Source organism: Sceloporus occidentalis, unplaced genomic scaffold (genome assembly GCF_023333645.1).
Source record: "Sceloporus occidentalis isolate IW3139 unplaced genomic scaffold, rSceOcc1.0.p SCAF_76, whole genome shotgun sequence".
NCBI lineage: Eukaryota > Metazoa > Chordata > Lepidosauria > Squamata > Phrynosomatidae > Sceloporus > Sceloporus occidentalis.
Genome location: NW_028317056.1, coordinates 1404133 through 1423791, shown reverse-complemented (window position 1 = coordinate 1423791; position 19659 = coordinate 1404133). Strand labels below are relative to the sequence as shown.

The window sequence follows — 19659 nt, the reverse complement described above, 5'->3', positions numbered from 1 at the left end:
TCTTATGAGAACATGCAGACCCCCGCGTACCCTCACTCCCAGTCCACTCATGGAAAGGAAAGACCGGCAGCCACAGAGAACCGGGGGAAGGTGTTCTTTGACAGACCTACTGAGTTGTTGTTGGATCAATACCAACCAATCAACAAGCTCCGTCAGGAGGGTGAGTGTGTACTTCAGCCTACCCTCTGTTCCAGAGCTGGCTAGCAAACACTACGTCTAGACAGTATATACCAGACAGACAGACAGACGATATATACCAGGCATAGACAGTATACACCAGACAGACAGTATATACCAGACAGACAGTATATACCAGACAGACAGTATCTACCAGGCATACACAGTATATATATATATATGGGACAGGTGTATAGGTGTATTTGAGGTTTACATGGCTTGTGTTCCGCAAGTCCTAGAAATGGTCACAAGAGTTGACAATCTCCTCGTTCTCCAACATGATACATGCGATGCTGTTGTCCAAAAGGATGATGGGCATTGTTGTTTAATGCCGCAGACTGTAAGGTTTTCCCCGTTCCCAACACTGGTGCTTCTTTATTTTTTTCTGTACTGAAAGAACAGAGTAAAACGTCAGGTAACCCCCGGCAACGGCTGATATTTCTCCTTTCTGACAGACGGAGATTTCTATCTATCTTTTGAAAAGCAGAAGATATTTGCAGGCGCGGAGTGAATGATATCTGCAGATTATTGCGCAGTTTGATGGGTTTTTGGTGCAGCGTATCGCGCAGGGTGATGCTGTCCGCGAGTCCTTCGAGTAACATCCATCCAAAATGAGGCGCTTCCAATCAACGCAGCCGGCGGACCGATTAATACAAGCGAGCGCCGGGAGAACATTCCAGATCTTTATAATGACTCCCAAAGATAACGGGATAATTCATCACTGACCAATCAGGACCCATTTCCCATACACCGTTCATCCAATCGAAATGACTTTGTGTTTGATTGTTTTATAGTATTTTTTATGTCATAAAACTGTTATATTAAGCAAAACAGCCAATAAAATCATCAGGAAACCACGAAAGGATTCATCACGCCCCGCTAAACCTGACCCCACCTCTTGTCGCAAGCCCCGCTCCTTACATGCCCTGGTTTGAGATTCAGGAGCCGTATGTCTATCCCATGCATGTTTAATACCCTCACTGTATTATCCCCTACCACCTCTGCTGGGAAGATGTTCCACTTATCCACCACCCTCTCAGTAATAGCAGTGCATTTCTGCAAGATATCTGTCGGGTGCATATTGCAGATGTTAGTCTGTTAAATATTTCTTGGAGTCTGTGATAGTTCAGACCATATGATATATATATATATAAAAACAATAAATAATAATAATATATATGTCCCGGTTCTCGAGCATAGAGCTGTCCTAGAGGTTGTAAGACATTGTTCTGTCAAGCTTTCTAGGTCCTAGACCTTGCAGTCTGTTGTTCTACGGATCCGTCTCAGATCTAGCGTTTGTAGATTAGAAGTTAAACCGGTTTCGGTATTCCGTATCCGTAAATGAATGATGTGAATGAACCCGCAGTGATTACCCCGCCGTGGGGTGGAGTTAGTGGGGCTGCTGCCTCCTCCGCGCCCCCTGCCGGCTCGGGGACACAATGACAGAGGCGCTGCTGCGAGACGGAACTACATTTCCCGGCAGGCATTGGCGCAAAGGCGTCGAAGTGAGCTCGACCCGTCGCGCCGGTTATGACGTAGTTTTCTAGGTTACCTCGGTTACTGGACGCTGCGGCCTGAATATGGGTCGCGTGATGCTGCTCCTGCTCCTCGGGGTCGCCGTGGGGTCAGAGGTCAGATCGGGGACCGGAGACAGCCGGGCTTCTGGCGGTGAGTGATGTCATTAGTGTGCTCCGTCATCTCTCTCCTCCTGGACCCCTCTGTCCCGTTTATCCCAGACCCCCTGCTGCCCCTTTAACCCTCTCAGTCCCTATTTGTTTTGCCCCGTCCCCCCCTTTCCTCCTCTATCTTCCCCATCACCCCTTTCTTATTCCCATCCTCTGCCCCTATCTCTTCCTCAATCTCCCATATTTATTTACCCCAGCAGGCGTTTCTCTTTCTTACCCTTCTCCCCGGTGCTTCCATCACCCCCCCCCCCATTCCCCCCTTTGGTCTAACCGCACTGGCATGTAACAGGTTAAAGTGTCCCCCCCCCCACACACACACACACACACACTGGTGATGCCCCTGGTCCTGGTAAAGATGTTTACCCCACAGAATACTAACGGCTGGCGCGGTCATCTGCTCCGCTCCTCCTTTACACGCGCAGCTGCTCTTTGGCCCCCGGAATGTGGCCCCCGTCTTTGAGTTTCCCCGCTCCTGACGTCCTCGCTCTTTCTCCGGCAGCCGTGACGATCTGCACCTGTGATCTCTCCCCTGCGATCTGCGACCTGAACTGCTGCTGCGACCCGGACTGCGAGAGCGGCGACCCCGCCAGCGTCTTCTCGTTCTGCCTGCCCGGGAGCGTCCCGTAAGTCTTCAGCTCACGTCGGGGCGGCCGGGCGTCTCATGCGGTCTCTGTGTAAACGGCGCGTTACGGCTGTCTCTTCCCCGCAGGGTGCGCTCGCAGGTCTGTCTGTACGGCTGGCTGCTTTTCCGCAGTAACTCCCCGTATCCCACCGCGTTGATCCCGGCGTCTCCCCCCCAGACCCCGGAGCTCTTCTGTGTCCTTCCCGCGGACCGTAAGTCTCTCTAATAAAGCTGCCGGCGTGACGGCAGTTAAACCCTCTCTTATCCATGGGTGATGTCTCGTTGGTCTCCTGGTGATCCCCGTCTCCGCTCCCTGTGTCCCCAGCCTCGCTGAATTACTTCGTCACCCCGCGGAATGTGGATGCAACAAATTTCTCCAAACTAGCGGACAAATTGCGAGCGTTCTCCTTCTCTCCCGTCTCCAGCCCCGTCCCGACGTTCCCGGACTTCTACAAGGTAAGCGCTCTGGCGCTCTGACATTAGAGCGCGGCGCTCCGTCTGGCTTCTGACGCTTGCTCTCTGCCCGTAGGCCGATGACCCTGTCCTGGCTCTCTCTCGGTCCGGCACCATCGAGGTCCTGATACAGCCAGCGCCGGTGGGGGCCCAAAACCTCTGCTCCGACAACAACCCCGCAAGTAAGAGAATGTCGGAGGGTTCCTGGCTGCCACTCCATGAGATTGCAGTCTCTTTCTCTTTCACTGTCACTTTTCCTCTAATGCTGTCCCCTCCATGTCCTGGTAACGGTCTCTCCGGTCACCGACACGCAGTCCTCTGGATCACCACGGCTCGCTGTGCTGTGGAGGTGGCTCCTGTCGCCATGTTTTCTGGACACTCTAGTGCGAACGCTCTCTCGTTCTTCCGCTCACTCTCTCTCTCTTTCCTCCCGCAGGGTTCCTCCGCTCCAGCAACACCACGTGCCGGCGAGAAATCCAGAACCTGAGCGACAGCTGCCTGGCGGATCCCTGGCTGAGCGCGCGCCATTATTATCAGAACTTCAGCGTGTTCCGGGTAATGGGCAGAGGCGTCTCGTAGGACTCCCGGCGTGAAGGGGTTAAACCGCTTGCATCTACGCCGTTTTAGTGTTTTTTGTGAAGCCCCTAAAACTTAATTAATTTGGGTATTTTTTTTCCCAAAGGTTCCAAAAGATGTGATAAACGGCACAGCTTTAAAGGTAAGGAGGTGGGAGACGGGGGAGGGGGTGACGGGCGAGAGGGCAGAAGGTAGCGAGTCTCTGCCACCCATAGGCACTAATACACCCGGGGCTTGTCTAAAACCCCCGCTAAGTATTAGAAGTAACCGGAGGCGCCTGAAGAAGCCAGAATTAATCCTTCCGTATCTTTCTGTAGCTCAGGATTCCTTAGTTTAGAATTTTATCAAAAGGGGGTGGATTACGGCCAAAAGAGAGATATGAGTGTCGACGATGCCGGATGGAGCCGCGCTCACGCTCACTTTTCCTTCAGGTCGAGGTGACCGGGCCGGTGCCAGACAGCCCGACGCTGCAGGGAGGCCGGTGTCACAACGTGGTGTCTCGGGTAACCCTTTAACTCAACGGCTGTTATTCCTCCCCCCACACCGGCATCTGCCGCTCGACCGCTTTCCTTTGTGTTGCAGGTGGTGTACACAGTGCTGTATAACGGGACCCAGGGCATCGCCAACGTGTCCGTCCGTTTCGCCCTGGTCAATGTGTCCGGGGCCCGTCTGCAGCAGGAGTTCGAGGTCAACTACCAGGTGAGTTCGCGAGACCGGACACGGACCCCGCGTGATCTGCAGAACGTCTCGCAGGGGGTCTGTGGGGTTACCCCGGCGTCACCCGGTCCGCCTCGCTTCCGAGGAATGTTCTAGAGTTAGACAAAAGCCTTTGTGCTCCTCGTTTAGGAGAAAGGCAAACATATTATTTCCAAATAACTGGAGTACGTCGTGTCCGGAGAATGCAGTAATAATAATAATAATTACGCGGTTATAGAGTAATAACGAGCACCCGGAATCTGGGTATTTATCACCCGTCACGTGCTCGGCTTATCGTACGAGGAGGTCACCGTGATAACCGGTTAATGTACGTTCTCTTGCAGTCTGTTTCTGCTCCGGCATTCGGTCTCAGCAGGAGCGGAAACCCCGGCTACTTGGCGGGACTCCCCGTGCTGGCGGATACCGGATCTGTATCCTTTTATATTCTGTGCTCCTACAACCCCCCGGGAGGGTCTATAAACCTGTTTTTTTTTTCGGGGGGGGGGAGTTTTGCTGCTGCTCGCGCCCCAAACATACCCTTTCCTGGCTTCCGTCTCTTACAGCGTCACCTGCACCGCCCTCCGGCGGGGAGGAGGAACCCGTTAGAATAGTTTGGGTTTCTCATCCATGCTCCTTGCGCTCGTATCCCAAATGTTCTGCCGTGATTCTGATCTTATGACCTCATACGACCCAAACCTATCTCCAGGACGCAGACAAGAACCCCAAACCAAGCAAAGGGTTTATGGTGATGCCTTCAGAGATGGCCAAGTATACAACCCAACTGTCCTGAGATAGCTTGCACCAAGAGAGGTTGTTTTGCAGCCTTTTCTTGCCCCCCAGCCGCAGAGCGCTGATTTCTCTCCCTGTATCTCTCGTTACGATGAGGTCTCTGATCAACCTCTAGGAGGATAATGTTCCTCAGGACCTCCTCCGCGTAGATCTTCCGGTCCTTGGCCGTTCAGTTCTAGGTGTTTTGCGTCTTGGTTACGGTTCCGTGACAATCCGCCAGCTGAGCGCCCCGAGTCCGCAGGGAGACGGTTCGTGCTCTCGCCGGCCCGTGCAGTTTGGAGTGAACGCCCTGAGCGGCTGCTCTGTCAGGTAATTCGGCGTCGGGTTCCGTGTAGGGGGGAGGCGGTGTGATTTCAGTTCTAAGGCTTTCTCTCGTGTGAAGGGGAGAATTGGCGGAGACGTGCGAGAGCCTGCGCACCAGAGCATACAACGTACTTCTTGGCGAGCCGTGGCCCCGGCAGCTGGGGGCCTTTGGAAACGCCAGCACCCTGCGGAGCGACGACTGGATCCCGATCATCTACAAAAACTGCACTGACCAGGTTGGGTTCTGTCGCCGCTGACCGGCCGCGTGTTTCTGCCCCCTGTAACTGCCCTCATTAACCCCATTCTCTGCAGGCTGTAGGTGATTGTAAAACCGGCTGCCTCCTCCCCGTCTTCCTGCGCACGCAGATCCTGTGGGCCGAGGTCGGACTGCTGTCTAACCCGCAAGCTCAGATCCAGGGAGCTCGGTTTAGGTTCAGCTGCCGTGTCGTTTCGGTGAGTCTGAGGAACGAGTCGCCAGCCGGTCCCGACAATCGCTTTCACTGCAGAGATACCACGGCTGCAGCGGCCTATTCACAAAGGTCCAATTTTGTACAGTCGGTCCGACATAGAAACCCAGAAACTGCCGGCAGATCGGCCCCATCTGGCCCCCGTCTAGTCACTCGTGTCTCCTGCTGTAAAGACTCAAACCTTAATCAGTCATTGGTCTTGTCTTAGATTCAGGAGCATGCATGTTTAATACCCTCTACCACCTCTGCTGGGAGGCTGCCCCATTGATCTATCATTTTCTTGCTACAACTAAATCCCAATGCATAGACTGTCTCGCAGAAAGCAGAGTTGTAAATATTATGTTGGTTAAATAATTCTGGTCCTCTTTCCCCCCCCCATTAGTGTCTCGATGTCACCGTTCTTCGGAGCCAGGCCTCGTTCACAGACATCACACGCCGCGGGCCTCCTCCTCGCTCACATCCCGGCATCACCGCCCGCGAACCCCTGGATTTCTTCTACCCGTTCCGCACTAGTGGATCCGCTCCGGCGTGCGCGGGTCCCGGCCCTGGCTTTGTGCTCGTGGTATTGACTGTAATGCTGTTTGTTTAGGGCATGGAGACGCCCCGGCTGCCGGAGAGACTGCCCCAGCCCGCGATGATGCAGCCTGGTCCTCCGCGCCGGGTCCGACCGTCGGGGTAAAGAGGTTTATTTCCCTACAGCGCATCCATCCCATGAGGTATAATCCAAGCTTGTGACTTACAGGAAGTGATGTCATTACAAAGTAAATCAGAATCTCTCCCTAGTCCACGACCATCCCCCGGCACTGGCTGACCAGCAGTTGTGTCAAACTAACCGCAACTCTCACCCCCATCACTCTCAGAATTGGGTAGCGTTAGCCCTGATTGCTCTACACAGCCGGTAGCCCGAAAATGACGTTGAACTCATGGCAGTTTGTTCACCCAAGGGGTGTTACACGATTTTTCTGCACTTTTTTTTGTAGCAATGTTTCAATTTAATGAATAAATTATTTTTTATATCTGAAGCAGCGAGCGTCCAGACTGAACCCCTTAAACACACCGGCCAGCACTCCAACCATAAACACTCCGAGCCAGGAAACGGGCAGCAGAGGCAGTGTTTGTTTCTCCCCATACCTTCTGAGCCCTGATATATATATACACACACACACACACACACAGTAACTATACAATCACACCTCACACTAGCCATTGGTTCCTCTCCGATACGCAGAACCCACTGGCAAATCAGACCCATCTAGTTGCCCATATTTCTATCTGTATTACCCTCTACTGCTTTTACTGGGAGGCTGTTCCACCTATCTACCACCCTCTCAGTAAAGTAAAACTTCCTTCCCTTCCCTCTCAGCCTCTGCCCCTCTAGTGTTAGATTTATGGTCTCTTGTACTTGACCCAGAACCGCGATCCCCGGCCATAACCCAGCTCGTAGCAACCGTATTTAGAACCAGGCGCAGAGCTCGGGTTTGATCGGATCGGTGGGTTTCTCTGCTCGCCCTTCAGTCCGTTTACCAATCACCGTCCCGAAGCAGCCCAGCACCCAAGCACTCAAACCCCAGACAGACAGTCGGTCTCACGGCCCCCGGGAACAGACAGACCGCGCTGCACAGCAATCAGCAACCATCGTAAGAAAATACACAGAGTCAGTTTTATTTCTCTACATTCATTTCAATTCAAACGTGATAAAAAGAATTTCGTTAAAAAGCCATGATTCATAGCTTTCAAGGACCGCCACGAGAACCCCCTCCCCAAAAACCGGCCCCCCTTCTAGCACCCCCGGCTGGACGAGTTCCCTTCCTAACGATGTGGGTCGCTGTACAGCAGGTCAAAGCTTCCGGAATATTCCCAGATCCACCAGCCATCTGGGGACAGTGAGATTGGTCCCTCGGCAGAGAGAGGGTTACATGTCAGACAGACGGCTCATTGGTCAATTCGGACGATTGCCAACGTCAGTTTCTTTATTAAAATAAAAATAAAAAAAAAAGGGGCACAGGCTTCCTAAACAGACCAATTCTACTTAAATGAAGTAAAAAAAAAAAAAAAAAAATAATGAACCCCCCCCCCCAAGTTACGTCACAGAATACAGCAAGAGAAACGCAACGCAGGGAGTCTCCACGCACGGCGAGCGACGGATACAACAAACAAAACGGAAGAATCTACATATGACCTGGCCTCTGCCACAACCCCCTCCCCCAATGCATGCTGGGCATTATGGAACCAGTCCCAACTATCCAGTTTCCGTACACTGAGCGTTAACAGCTTTACAAACCGACCGGTAGCCGGGCAGCAGTCGTAAAGCCGGAAGGGGGGTGGAGAGGTGCCTGCCTGTACCTCTAGGACTACAGAAGCGTTACTCTGCCCGCCCGTGAACCTATTTCTGGGGTAAACAAAGAAAAAAAACATTAGAAGAGACAACCGTGAGCAAGTGGGTTTTATGCGGTCGTCAGCCTGTAACGATTCACTGGCCATAATGCTACAGAAACGAGAAGACTCCCATCATGCCGAGCCCCGGCGACGTGACACGTAGGTAGACACGTTAACCATTTAGTGGCCGGGATACTGCACCTGGGGTTAAAGTAGATTTATTTTGCTACCGTCCAGGAGAAGCGAGTGACCCTGAGATTCCATCCGAATTACCGGCGACGCCGCGTTAAGGCACCGCCTCGAGAAAACGAGTCTTTCCTCCCCGGCGCCGGCGGCTTTGGAGAAAGTGGAGGCAGCTCTTCGGACGCGTCGAAGCATTAAGGCAGAAGAATCGGCTGATTTCGCAGGTGCCCTCCGTCCTCCCCCTCATACCCATGAGTCAGTGCGAGGTAAACCGGTCCCCCCCCCCCACCAGCGGGCGAGAGGTGGGTAACAGAACTTGGATGAAACGCGGCGGGAGGTCAGTGGGTGAGTGTCGGGGAGCGGGGGAGAAGCTAGAAGGTGCCCCGAGGAGGTCATTTCTTCTGCTTGTTCTTAGCAGAGTTTCTAGGAGGGGTGACGGGACGGTTCTGGTTCACTCCTCCGTAAGCAAACAGTTTCTTGTCGGCTGGTTTTAGGATCTAAAAGACGAAGAAAAGGACGTTTAAATAAAGTTTGCAAAAAACCAGAATGTTGCAGAATCTTGTAAGACCTTTTTTATTGGACTAACAGTATTTAAAATAATAGACGAGCTTTCGGGAGTCCTCCCTTTATCCAGTCAAGAGAAATGCTTTTAAATCGATAAAGGGAGGACTCCCGAAAGCTCGTCTATTATTTTAAATACTGTTAGTCCAATAAAAAAGGTCTTACAAGATTCTGCAACATTCTGGTTTTTTGCATTCTTATACACTGGACTAATACGGCCCCCCCAAACTACAGTAAATAAAGTTTGAAATTGAAAGTATCCTTCGACGGCAGCTATCCTCCGAAAACATGGCCGGGCAGTGAAGGGTAATGTTCAGCTTCACCACTGGTGGGGGGTGGTTGGGGGTACAGTGAGATGTCCCGGCCAACCAGGGAAAAAAAAAGACATTAATGGGCCACAAGCTGGCATTGCCCATTAGCAGGCAGGGGCCAGACAGTGGGGGGGGGGGGGGTACCAATAATAAGTGGCAACTTTAAAGCAAGTTGTCGGTGATAACTGTCCGTCAGCCCACACGCCGAGGACTGATACATGGACAGAAGTTACCAACCTGGAAGGAGCACATCAGGGACTCGTCTACGCTCATCATGGAGCCGGCGTTATCAAACTCCCCGCAGTAATTGGGTGCCGAGAAGAGCGTCACCAGCTGTCTCTTCGCAAAGAACTCGTAGCCGTCTTCCACCACCTGTGAATGGAGTCTGCAGTGAGATGGGTGAAGAGACAGACGAGGGGCGCTTGGAGAGAGAAGCTCACCTGATGAGCTCGGCAGATGAGGTCCAGGTCGTGTTTGTGGAGGAATTTGGCCACCACATCAGCTCCGAAGGTGAAGGAGACGCCGCGGTCGTTCTCACCCCAGCCGAGGACATCCTTGTCGGGGTCGGACCACAGGAGATCGCACAGAAGGCCCTGGTCTGGGACGTCGGTGGGACGCAGGATCCTTCGCACCTGCTCCATGGATTGCAGGTCAGGAGAGAGACCTTCGAGGAATCGTGAGAGAGAATACAATGAAACCCCTCAGTGTGAGACATCCAAGGATCCCTTACACCAGCGATTGATGCCTCTGCCGCGGTTCTAGAGCCACTCGGGAGAACATCACAGAACCCCCACCTTCTCCGCGCCGTCGGCACTCACCTCCGTGACAGCAGAAGATCTTTTCATCGACTATCGCGGCGACCGGCAGACAGTTAAAGCAGTCGGTGAAGGTCTTCCACAGCTTGATGTTATACCGTCTTTTACCTGGAGAGGAGAAACACCAAGTGGCCGGTCAGACACCAAACGCATGATCTCCGGCCCCCGCGGGATGCACCCCCAACAGGAAGAATCTACGGCCTGTAAAGATCGGACGCGTTTCTTACACTCGTCGTAGAAGCCGTAGATGCGGTTGATGCTCGCGCACTCGTGGTTCCCGCGCAGCAAGAAGAAGTTTTCGGGGTATTTAATCTTGTAGGCGAGCAGCAGGCAGATGGTTTCCAGCGACTGCTTGCCACGGTCCACGTAATCCCCCAGGAACAGGTAGTTACTCTCCGGGGGGAAGCCTCCATATTCGAAGAGCCTAAGTAGGTCGTAATACTGGCCGTGAACGTCGCCTGGCAGGAAGAAAGACCACACCAATTACCGGCTGTTCCCGCGTTATACACACGAGCTTAAAACCTACTGAATGGCAATATATTCAATCCAAGGGACGGCATCGGCCTCGTCGCAGTATTTGGCTAATAGAGACTCAAACACTGATAAAACTTATCAAGATCAGAGAAGCAAAGCGACCAACAGGAGCAGCCGATACGAGGAAACCGCCGGCCGCCAGCAAGTGAAAGTAAATATTTGGCAGATGGGAGAAGTGTTTTTCCAGCCTCGTTCTCACGGAGCGCAGGTTTTCAGGGATTTTTGGTGGACAACTTGGCCCGGGGTTGGGGGGCTGGGAGACTAGAGACGTATTATTTCCTCTGGATTGTCAGATAAGATCATGTGGGGGGGGGGGGGTAAATAGAGGATTTGGCCAACAAGGTGCAGACCTGCCCGGGTAATATACACACACATTTAACGGGGTTGGCAGATACCACCCTCTGTTGGCATCTGAAGGTGTTTGCCTGTAACCGGCCCAGCTCTTAGTAGCTTTCTGCCGGGGGGGGCGCACGCGTTGCGCTCGGTACTCACCACAGATCTTCAGCGGGGCTTCCAGCTCCAGCAGGATGGGCTGACTGAGGAAGATCTCGCGGGATTTCAGGCACAAGCCACGGATCTCGTTCTCTGACAGCTGGACATTCTTCCCCGGACGGCAGCCTTTAACTGCGGAGAGAGAGCGAGCGCGAGCGGCAGTGAGTGAGTGGTCAACAAGCACCCTTCGCACCCTCTGTGGTATTGGGGGCCGCAGACTTCATTTACACGGCAAGACAACCCGGCCAGTCTGTGTCATCCACGAAACCGACAAACCCCAGCGCAAACATCTTGCATGTCAATTTAATCAACCCGATCAATACAGCCGGTCCCCATAAACCTAGGCCTGGCGCCCCCCCCACCCCCCGAGACACGCGCTTGTTATACAGAAACCCTTTAAACTCCGAAGCAAAACAGGGCTGGGGGCCACAACATAATAAGCTCCCCCTCGCGAGGACATCGATCCTCCGCTGCCAGGGAGACGTTCATAATACTCTGCGGGGGGGGGGGGGGGCAGTCACACCTTTCCAAGATGTCTCTACATGTTAAACGTCCGTCTTATTCGTCGACGTCCTCCTGACGCATCATTCCTCGATTCTATGATCAGTTGTTAAAGAACGCGAGGGTTTATTCACTAAGGGGAGAGTTGGGACTTTTCCCTATGAAGATGCAGGGTTTACGTTCCTCCAGCGGCAACGACCGATAACGGTTTGAGTCTTTACAGCAGGAGAAACGGGGGACTAGACGGGGGCCGGATGGGCTCCCTAGCTACGCTTGGAAGGGAGAAGGTGAGAAAATAACCCAGGAATCGGATAACACGCAGGAGCTTGGTGGCCCCTCGTCTCGGCACAGAGTGGCTCCTGTTGAACAGACACGAGCAGCAATCGGCCCCGTCTCTCCCACAGCGCCGGAACGCATTCTGCGGTTGCCAGGACCGGTCGGACTGTGCCCCCCCCCCATGCACCCGTGTGCAGGAATACCCACTGCAACCAACAAGAGCAGCACGGCGCGGTATAATGACATCATCACGGCGAGACGCAAATCCAGTCAGCAGGAAATCAGGTCCATTTAAGGAAAGTGACAGAAATCGCCTCGAGGAGGCACTAGCCCCGGGGCAACCGTCTCCAGGAGCCCAAGCTGCGCGATTCCCTTCACCCAGGGTAATTACACCCCACCGGGCCCCAGGAGAAGGACTCTCCCCGCCGAGAGCCAGGCCGGACCCGGAATCAGAGCCGGTACCGGGTATTACCGCTCAGACACAAAACACACGGACTCAGCCCGTCTAGTCTACCCCCGTCTCTCGCTAGGACAAACCTTGATCAGTCGTCAGTCAGGAGCCGTATGTCTATCCCATGCATGTTTAATCCCCTCACTGTATTACCCTCTACCACCTCTATTGGGAGGCTGTTCCATTGATCTACCACCCTCTCTATTCCAGCATCATTCCCCAATCACACACAGGTTTAAACACCTCTTCCCATGGACATGCATGTTTTCTCCAGACATAGAAGATCTAAAATGCCACCAGATCAGAGTTTCCCTCACACAACGGATCTCATAACGCCGAGCCAGCCAGGGAAACACCCCGCCAGCTAACGAGGCATCAGAATATCACACAGCACAGGAGCAGCTGCAGACTATCGCTTCCCGCAGCTATCGGGGTTCCATATTTTATAAAAGGGACCTTGAAAGCAGTTTCTGCCTCACAGTGTATTAAACATACAGCACCAGCAATCCCTGTTATTACAGACATGTTACAGGGCCCCAGATCCCCAGAGAAAGCAGCGTTTACAGGCTGGAGACTCTGGGTTATACAGGATCCCCTCCATCACTAGCCTGATACCCCCAGCAAGGGCAAAAGACACAACACAGGGGGATTCTGGGGCAGGTATGAGCCGAAGGATGTTGCTATGGCGACACCCCCACTTTGCTCCAGAATAATCCCCCCCCCCCCAGGTATCAGAATCCCACTGGCCAGAGGAAGAGCCCCGACTGCCCACATCACGCACTCAGGGTCAGGGGCAAAAACACCATAAAACCGGGGCAAATATACACCTCTTATCCCAGGGGCAGAAATCCCTCAGACCGCGAGGGGAGAAATAATGGCTGCAGCCCGCATTCAAACAGGCGATCCAGTCGAGAGCTTATACCGAGGCCACATAACGAACAAACCAAACACCCTACTCGGGAGCCAATCCGCGCGAACACATAGAGATATATACACATAATCACGATACATAAAATAGATATACCCTCACATAAACAGTTCCCCTCCCCCAACAGTCTTCCTCCCCCCGCCCGCTCTCCCTTCACACGGTACTCATAACCTCCCCGGTGCCTGAGACGCCCTCCGCACACAAGGCCCTCACCTTCCAGCAGCCGCTGAATGATCGAGTCGATGTTGAGTTTCTCTCCGTCGCCCATGGCTCGGTGTGTGAGGGCTGGGGGTGCTGCTAAAGAAGGTCACGTGCCCGCCGAAGCGCTCGGTCGCTGTCTCCCACGGTTGGTGACGTCAGTGCACGCACGAGGCCCACCCGCTCCCTTCGCTTTCCTCTAGTGAATGAAGAAGCCGAGGTGCGCCTGCGTCACCCGGCCGGTCGGCTTCTGATTGGCTTCTGAGGAACGGAGGAATGTCACCCCTCCCTTTTCCGTTGCGCACCCGGCCGGATGATGAGAAGAAGGCTCGAGTAGAAGCCACGCCCTGCCTCTACTGACTGGCCGGAATTATTCGCGCCGCTGATTGGTGGGAATGCACAGCGGGTGAAAAAAGCGGGATGATGCCTGCAGGTGTGAATGACGTCACTCTCAGGAGCGCAGACTCGTAGCTCTATTGGTCAGATGCTGGGATGGCACAGATATAAATACAGGGGGGACCTTTCCGCTGAGACAATTAAACCAGCACATCCAGCAGGGGTTGGGCAGCATCTGGGTATACCTTCCACATGACCCTGTTTAGTGTGACCAGTCCCTCACTCAAACTGGTACCCCTTTCCTCCCCTGTACCCCTCTCTCCTCCCCTGATGCCCCTCTTTTCTAGGAGGTCAGAGTGTTTGCTGGGTATAAGGGTATCGCAGGGTTCTACAGCCCTAAAAGCCCTGATAAAGCTTTTCAGGATAAGTCCGAGCCGCAGCTTTACGGATGCTCCAGGCTCTCGAAATCCCTGTAAGATACTCAGCGGCCAGGTGCAGTAAAGCGAGGATTTTACGGGAAATAAATGTCAAGTTTTCTTTTTCAATAAAGTTTTCCGATTCAAAGATTTATTAATATAATTACACTTTATTATTATTATTATTCAGGGAGCCTTCTTTCCGACAGGTACGTATGGCTCTCCATGCGCAATCTCCTGATACCGATACTCTGATTGGCCGCTCCACGCTCAGAATGCGCAGCTCAGGTTACCGCGGCATTCTACAGACATTCTAAACATAAATTACAGTAACAGCCCCCCAAACCCCCATACAAACCCCCTTCCCGCTATACATTATATATACATTGCTACGGTGTAATCCCTATATATAGCTGCCAATACAGGGATCGGGCTGGCCAATCAGCTGCTGCGGGTGCCACCCAAAAAGTGTCTAATTTAACTTTATTTAATGTCTTTGGGGGGCTTCGGTGCCGGTTCCGAAAGGCACTTGGCATGTTCTCCTACAGAAAAAAAAACATCTGCCAGGAATATGCTCCCTCTGACCCCAGGCTCCCGCTCAACGCATCCACTACCCCTGCGATAGCGGGAATCGGTGAGTTCTCCCGCGCATGTCCGATATTTTGCCGCTTGCTGCTCATTTGGAGCCGTGGGATGTCACTGCCTCCTGGCGGGTCTCGGACCCCCGAGCGCCGTTCTTCACATATCTCAGCAGATTCACTATGGCCACAGGCGTCACGCCGGGGATCCGCGCCGCGGCTCCGATCTACCAGGAACAAATCACAAGCGCAGTGAGAAATCCTCCTAAAGGAAACGAACCGCTGAGTATTTGGGGTCATTTAGCCGGATTACGGCATATCCGGGATTTGGGTGACAGGGGGGGGGGCAGATATTTCTATTAAAGCCCTTATGGTTTTACCGCACTGTAAAGTAGCGCTGCAGAGGACGCAGGCGACACCTGCCAGGCTGGGGTTTAAAGGGACCTCGGAAGACGTCTCACCGTCTCGGGCCGGCTCTGCGACAGCTTCTCCCGCGCTTCCAGCGACAGCACGGCGTCCAGGGACTGGTAGTCGATGTCTTCGGGGAGCTCCAGCGCCTCGTCTCGCTGCACCTCGGAGATCTCCTTCTGCTGCTGAGCGACGTGCAGCTCGTACACGGCTTTGGACACACAACACGCGGGGGGTTATTTCACCGGGACGCAGACAATGTGATCGGGGGGGATGGGTGTACAGCGAGGGGGCTTTAGTGGCAGGAAGGGAGAGCGGGTTCTGCCACTTTACAGATCAGACCTCATCTAGAGTACAGGGGGGCAGTTCTGGAGACACATTGGAGAGAGGCAGGGAGACGAGAGTGATGAGCAGGAAAGAATCAGGGCACTCGATATGTCTGGCTTTGTAGGAGAGAAGAGAGAGAGAAACAGTGGGGTGGGGGAGAAACGGTGGTGGGGGGGAAATGGTGGAGGGGAGAAACGGGGGAGAGGAGAGAAGAGAGAGAGAGAAAGGGGGGAGAGAAGAGAGAGAGAGAGAAAGGGGGGGGGCAAGAGAGAGAGAGAAACCGCTGCAGCTTCCTTCAGTCTCTCTGTTTCTTTACCTTCGATCTCTAATCGCCGGGAGATCTCCGGTCTGTCGGCAAATCTCTGCAGGCCGCCGGGGAAAGCTCTGCAGATGCTTTCTACATCAACGCCCCGATATCTGAGGAGCTCCGCAGCGCTGCGCGGGAAACAGAATGAGACGTCGAGAAAGGACAAAATATATGACATCATAAAACAGTTAAAGAGACGGGAGCAAGGACAGGGGGCCGGATGGGGGCCGATCTGCTGGCGGGTTCTGGATTTCTATTGGAGGACGCAGTCACCTGATGATGGAGGTTTTCAGGCTGCTGATGGGGATGCCAGGAATGAGCTGCTGCCACTTGGAAGCAGAGAGCCGCAGGGAGCGAAGGGCAGACAGACCCTCGTTCAAAGTCTCTTTGGTGGTCCGGGCAAGAAAGTAACGCTCCTGAGACACGCAGCCGGCTTCCTCATAACCTGCGGCCAGTGAAAGATAGAAATGTATATACCGCCGACATACTGCGACACCGCGGGACACGCATGAAACACGCAAGCGTGACGGGGAATGAGACAAGACAGAAAAAAGGGTAGCAAATCCCCTGTAACGCGAAGCGATCCGCCCCCCGGGGTGAGAGACACAGGTAACGTTTGAGGAGTTGTTCGCCGCTTTCTCACCCCTCAGGCTGAGTCTGGAGTCCGCGTTGTCCGGCCGCAGAGACATGCGGAACTCGGCGCGGCTCGTGAACATGCGATACGGCTCCCTCGTTCCACGTGTGGTCAGATCATCAATAAGAACCCCGATGTATCCCTCGGTCCGGCTCACTGTGAAGGCAGTACGGCTGCTCGCCTTCAGAGCAGCGTTTATCCCGGCGATCAACCCCTGAGACACAGAAATCAATCAAACACAACTGCACAGAGGGTGGTGGATAAGTGGAACAGCCTCCCAGCAGAAGTGGTAGAGGGTAATACAGTGAGAGTATTAAACATGCATGGGATAGACATACGGCTCCTGAATCTAAGACGAGACCAGCGACTGATTAAGGTTTGAGTCTTTACAGCAGGAGAAATGGGCAGAGTAGACCTTCAGTATTTAGCAGATAAGTCCCAGACATCCAGTCATTCCGGCCCCAAATCTCAAGGAAAGAATAAATCCCTCATCGCTTGGTCTTTCCGAAGCAGTAAAACCCGAGCGACGTACCTGGGCGGCTGCCTCCTCGTAGCCAGTGGTCCCGTTGATCTGTCCGGCCAGGAACAGCCTCTGGACGAGGAAGGTCTCCAGGGAGGTTCGGAGCTGCCGAGGGTCCAGAAAGTCATACTGCACCCCGTAACCTGATGGGAGAGGAGGGCAGGTCACTCTCCATGCCGGCCTCCTACCCCCCGTGACGTCACAATCTGCCCTACGTACCTGGCCGGAGCATCTGCGCGTTCCCCAACCCGGGTATCTCCCGCAGGAACCGCTCCTGTGCGTCGGCCGGCAGCGTCACCGAGAGCCCCTGGGGGTAAATCACCTCCGAATCGAGACCCTCCGGCTCCAACCACACCTGGTGACGCCGGCCGGGGAACCGCAGGATCTTGGATTCGATGGAAGGGCAATACCTACAAAGACAGCGGCCAGGGAGTGAGCCCAGGCCGACACGCCGCTGTCAGACCCCCCCGAGCCCCCCGCCGGCAGGGGCCGACGTCTCTCACCTGGGGCCGGCGCTGGTCTCCTTGACGTGATCGCTCAGATGGAGATTCTCTCTGATAATCTGCTCTGCGGCAGGGGTCGTGTAGGTCAGGTGACACGGGAGCTGCTCCTCAGGCTGCGGAGAGAGCGATTCCATACGTGTAGCCCAAAAATTGGGGTCAAAACGAACGGGGTCTATAATCTACACAGCCACCGGGGGCCACCAGGGGCCCCGATCACGGCTTCGAGTTAAACGGGTTCTTACCCTGATCCAGACGCTGCTGTTCATGAAGCTGAAAGGCACCGGCGGGTTATCCGCGTCGTGTCGCTCCAAGACGGTAAAGTCCACCGAGTGTTTGGAGATGCGCGGGGGGGTGCCGGTCTTCAGCCTCCCAACCGCGAATCCCAGCCGTTCCAGCGTCTGCGCCAGGCCGACGGACGGCTCCTCCCCCCAGCGGCCGGCGGCTCTCTGCTCCGTGCCTATCCTCACCGTACCGCGCAGGAACGTGCCGTTGGTCAGCACCACGCTGCGGGCTGAAACCCGGCTGCCGTCCGCTACAGCGAGGAGCAAAGCAAACTGTATATCACATACAGGGGGTTGTGGTCGGACCCCCAAACAGTTGGGAGGCGCCAAATGTTTTTAGGGGGCCTCTGCAGAATCCCCCCATGAAAATGTAAAGGGGCCGAGCATTCACGAAAGACAGCTGTATATATACGAAGATCAATAGATTTTAATGTATTAGCTAAGAGTAAATAAGTGCAGGAAGAGGCAGATAACGGATCCAGGCCAGGGGTGCCCGGTAGAGTGCTCTGCAGATACACACAGCGCAGGTACAGAGACGCCGGCAGAATCTTCCACTTCTATCTATTCACCGACCACGATTTATTAAATAAACGTTATGGATTTATATGAAATTCACCTAAAATAACTCCACTAACTCGACATTTCCCTGGCTGACTGGGATCTGCTGGTTCCAGTACCAGATCCTCGACGGATCCCTCTCTGACAGTGAGGCCCGGTGTGTTCAGTATCTCTCTCTGCATAAAAAAGAACAACGATCATCAGATTCTCCAGATATACCCACCGGCCAGAAGTTTGGGGTCACTTAGAAATATCCTTGGTTTTGAAAGAAAGGCAGATTTTGTCCATTAAAATAACATGAAATGGATGAGAAACCCAGCGCAGACGGGGTTAATGTTGTAAATGACTATTGTAGCTGGAAACGGCTGATTTTTAATGGAACTCCATTTTTTTTTAAACTCCATTTATTGCCAGAATCCGGACCCTAATGAGTCCTGTCCGGTGCGATATAACAGATTAGCCCCCCCGCCACGCATGTTGCTCACCTGCATGTTTTGCTTGTATAAAGTCCTATCGATCTGAGCCCGCAGACCCCACACCGCCGGCCCTTTGCACCTGTTCAGGACTTTGTAATGAACCCCAGAGAGGTCGCAGATCCGGCTGCAGACGCCATCCAGGGCATCCACCTCTCTCATCAGGTGGCCCTTCCCAATCCCCCCGAAAGAAGGGTTACAGGACATCTGACCTGGGTGGGCACAAAGAGGGGGCACTGAATGCCATTCATTTACATGCGAGAATATATTCAACAATTACATATAAATCACACGCTAACAATCATTCATTTACGATGGACTGGGCTGCCCATGCGCCGTGGGTCAAGTTTGGGTTGATGGTGGCCCCGGTCTGCTTACCTATTGTGTCTGCTTTGTGCGTGACGAGTAAAGTCTCAGCTCCGGTTCTCGCAGCCGCGGCTGCAGCTTCAGTGCCAGCGTGCCCTCCCCCTACAACCACAACCTGGTACCGGGAAGCTTCAGCATCGCCCGGCGAGGAGCCCAGCGGGCGGCCGCCGCTCCGAATCCGGGAAAGGGAGCCGCGGACGCCACGACGGAGGATCTCCTGAAAAGGCAGAAGAGCGCGGGGTGACGTAAAGCGGAACTCCGGCATCGGTCACTAAATACAAACGCTTTTAGGAAACGTTTAAGAGGTTTTTTTTAACCAAAATAAAGTTATTTTTGTCTCTAAATGCTGGTTGCGGGGTGCGGGGTAGTAGTGCGTGTTAGCAGATGGGGTTAACAGCCCCTGTGTTTCCCACGTGCACACCTGGGGACATTCTCAAAGCGCTGACCCCGAGACTTATTAACCCTTTCATATCAACCCTTTGATACTAGATTAATCTTTCCCTGCCACTGGTTTTCCTCCCCGGACCCAAAGATCCCCCAATATCTCTCCCCTCCTAT

The 19659-nt window shown here is 53.8% G+C and overlaps 2 protein-coding genes across 2 annotated transcripts; both read right to left on the bottom strand.

The window, feature by feature from the left end:
• Positions 1–8719: 8719 nt before the first annotated feature.
• On the bottom strand, positions 8720–13464 carry LOC149285718 (serine/threonine-protein phosphatase PP1-gamma catalytic subunit B-like). Its single transcript, XM_089494899.1, has 7 exons — positions 13410–13464; positions 11041–11172; positions 10242–10472; positions 10018–10122; positions 9640–9863; positions 9437–9571; positions 8720–8824 (listed from the first exon to the last, which is right to left on the bottom strand). The coding sequence occupies exons 1-7, from the start codon at positions 13462–13464 to the stop codon at positions 8720–8722; spliced, it is 987 nt and encodes a 328-aa protein (XP_089351025.1).
• A 1358-nt stretch (positions 13465–14822) lies between these two features.
• LOC149285717 (5-taurinomethyluridine-[tRNA] synthase subunit MTO1, mitochondrial-like) lies at positions 14823–19366 on the bottom strand. The gene is made up of 12 exons (XM_089494812.1): positions 19114–19366; positions 18748–18947; positions 18321–18438; positions 17666–17955; positions 17424–17536; positions 17140–17330; positions 16933–17063; positions 16410–16614; positions 16040–16211; positions 15776–15894; positions 15186–15343; positions 14823–14951 (listed from the first exon to the last, which is right to left on the bottom strand). The coding sequence occupies exons 1-12, from the start codon at positions 19364–19366 to the stop codon at positions 14823–14825; spliced, it is 2079 nt and encodes a 692-aa protein (XP_089350938.1).
• Positions 19367–19659: the final 293 nt, after the last annotated feature.

What these genes read in the sequence shown, in the direction of transcription:
- LOC149285718 (XM_089494899.1), bottom strand. Translation starts at nt 13,464, where the DNA reads ATGGGCGACGGAGAGAAACTCAACATCGACTCGATCATTCAGCGGCTG. An exon ending in AGCCCCGCTGAAGATCTGTG is followed by an intron (nt 10,473 to 11,040) that starts GTGAGTACCGAG and finishes TCTTCCTGCCAG; the next exon opens with GCGACGTTCACGGCCAGTAT. An exon ending in TCATCTGCCGAGCTCATCAG is followed by an intron (nt 9,572 to 9,639) that starts GTGAGCTTCTCT and finishes CTCCATTCACAG; the next exon opens with GTGGTGGAAGACGGCTACGA.
- LOC149285717 (XM_089494812.1), bottom strand. Translation starts at nt 19,366, where the DNA reads ATGCCGGAGTTCCGCTTTACGTCACCCCGCGCTCTTCTGCCTTTTCAG. An exon ending in GCACAAAGCAGACACAATAG is followed by an intron (nt 18,948 to 19,113) that starts GTAAGCAGACCG and finishes GTGCCCACCCAG; the next exon opens with GTCAGATGTCCTGTAACCCT. An exon ending in CTCCAGACTCAGCCTGAGGG is followed by an intron (nt 16,212 to 16,409) that starts GTGAGAAAGCGG and finishes CACTGGCCGCAG; the next exon opens with GTTATGAGGAAGCCGGCTGC.